Source organism: Echinops telfairi, unplaced genomic scaffold, assembly GCF_000313985.2.
Source record: "Echinops telfairi isolate 266 unplaced genomic scaffold, ASM31398v2 ScPeMD7_7469;HRSCAF=8507_1, whole genome shotgun sequence".
Lineage (NCBI taxonomy): Eukaryota > Metazoa > Chordata > Mammalia > Afrosoricida > Tenrecidae > Echinops > Echinops telfairi.
In genome coordinates, this window is record NW_022111373.1 from 72031079 (window position 1) to 72032822 (window position 1744).

Consider the following 1744-nt stretch of genomic DNA (forward strand, 5'->3'; position numbering starts at 1 on the left):
GCTTGTACGTGGATGTCTGGCAGATCCCCCCAGCAACCAAAGCATCACCCTTTCGACCCACTTCTCTGGCGAGGTCACAGGCAGCTGCGTTTATATCTTCCCACTAAGATTAGAAAATAAGAGCACAGAGAGTGAGCTTGGCCTTTCAAAGGTCAAATACAACACATAAGAAATGGAGCCATGAACCAGGATGATGAGTACACGCAGCAGGTGTGAACTGTCACAGGGGCACGCTGGCAGAGGCAGGGCCCCTCTCCTCGGCTGACAATGGTGGGCTTACCACAGTGGGCTGTGATGGCCGTAGATTTGTTTGTCTCCCACCCTTGAGACTGAGTGCCTTCAGAATAGAATCTGTGCCTTTGTATCTGTCATCTTTGAGTCCAACAGGCCCCACAGTGAATGGACTACAATGGACTCAGTGAATACTGGTGGCTTGAATGAGAAAATTAGAATTCAAGTATTAATCTTTTACATTTGCAGAATATGTCATGATTCTTTCTCATCCTTCATTTTCCCTTACTCTACTCTGCAACTCCATGAATTTACACACTACTGTTATCTCCATGGATTTAGACAGGGAAAAAAAAAAGGATGGTCAGTTCAGGCAAGGTTCTCTCACAAAACCGCAACATTGGCTATCAAACACAGCTCTTCGCAAGCCTGAACCACTTTAGTGTCCCCAGGGCCACCTGTCTCCAGGTGGACAAAACAGGAAGGAGGAATGCGGAATGAGAAGGTCAAAGGGGAGTGTACAAGAAGGGAGCACTGGGCTTCCTCTTCCTCCATAGAAGGTTGGTCAGACAGAGAAGCACAGAGGATTGGCCGTGCCACTGCAAGGATCTCTCCTTCCTCAGTCCCGCCCTTCATCCTCCCTCAATGAAAGGGGCAGAAAAGGAGCATTCATTTAGTATATCTGTGTACATAGCAATGAACTAATAGAGCTCGTATGTGGGGTTCCTCAATAAAGTGTGATAGCACAGACTGTCAATTCCATAGCTTCCATCAAGAGGGTGGTTATACTCTGGACCAGCGGTTCTCAACCTGTGGGTTGCGACCCCTTTGGGGGTCGAACGACCCTTTCACAGGGGTCACCTGATTCATAACAGTAGCAAAATTACAGTTATGAAGTAGGAATGAAAATAATGTTATGGTTGGGGGTCGCCACCACATAAAGGGTCGCGACATTAGGAAGCTTGAGAACCACTGCCCTAGACGATGCCTCCTCCTGCAGACTTACCTTGCTTTCCGTAGTGTCCTCGCTGGCAGAAAAGGCGAATGTTTGCATGACGTTTGATCCGGCTCTCAAGAATTCCATGTGAAGCTGCCGAACTACACAGTAGCAACAAGTAGTTGTTGTTGTTTTTAGGGGAAAGAAAAGGAATTTTCAATCACGAGTGCTATTATTGTCAGTGTCAGCAGCTCATCCATTCAACATCTTTTTCAATCATACAGGCTTTCCAATTTAGCACTTCTAAAAAGTTTCACATAAGTCCAGTAGAAGTCGAAGACATCACAGGACATGGCAGAGTGCCAAGTTGGGACTACACAATTACTCTCTATAAAGCTCTTTCTTATACCCATGAGTGTCTCTGGATTCGGTTCTCTAGTCATCCCAGACTAACACACGTTCATCACAGCACTGTTTATAATAGCAAGAAGAAGGAAACAACAAATGCCCATCAGTAGAAGAATAGATACAGAAATTTTGATAATTCAATGGAATACGACATATCACGGAAAAACA

General features: G+C 45.5%; 1 protein-coding gene across 1 annotated transcript in view; it reads right to left on the bottom strand.

The window, feature by feature from the left end:
• Window positions 1–1744, bottom strand: part of LOC101648464 (S-methylmethionine--homocysteine S-methyltransferase BHMT2) — a 24416-nt gene that overhangs the window by 20074 nt on the left and 2598 nt on the right. The window contains exons 3-4 of the mRNA XM_045285211.1: window positions 1238–1329; window positions 3–103 (exon numbers count right to left, since the gene is read on the bottom strand). Of these exons, the coding sequence (XP_045141146.1) occupies window positions 3–103; window positions 1238–1329 (193 nt within the window). The remainder of the gene's footprint in view (window positions 1–2; window positions 104–1237; window positions 1330–1744) is intronic.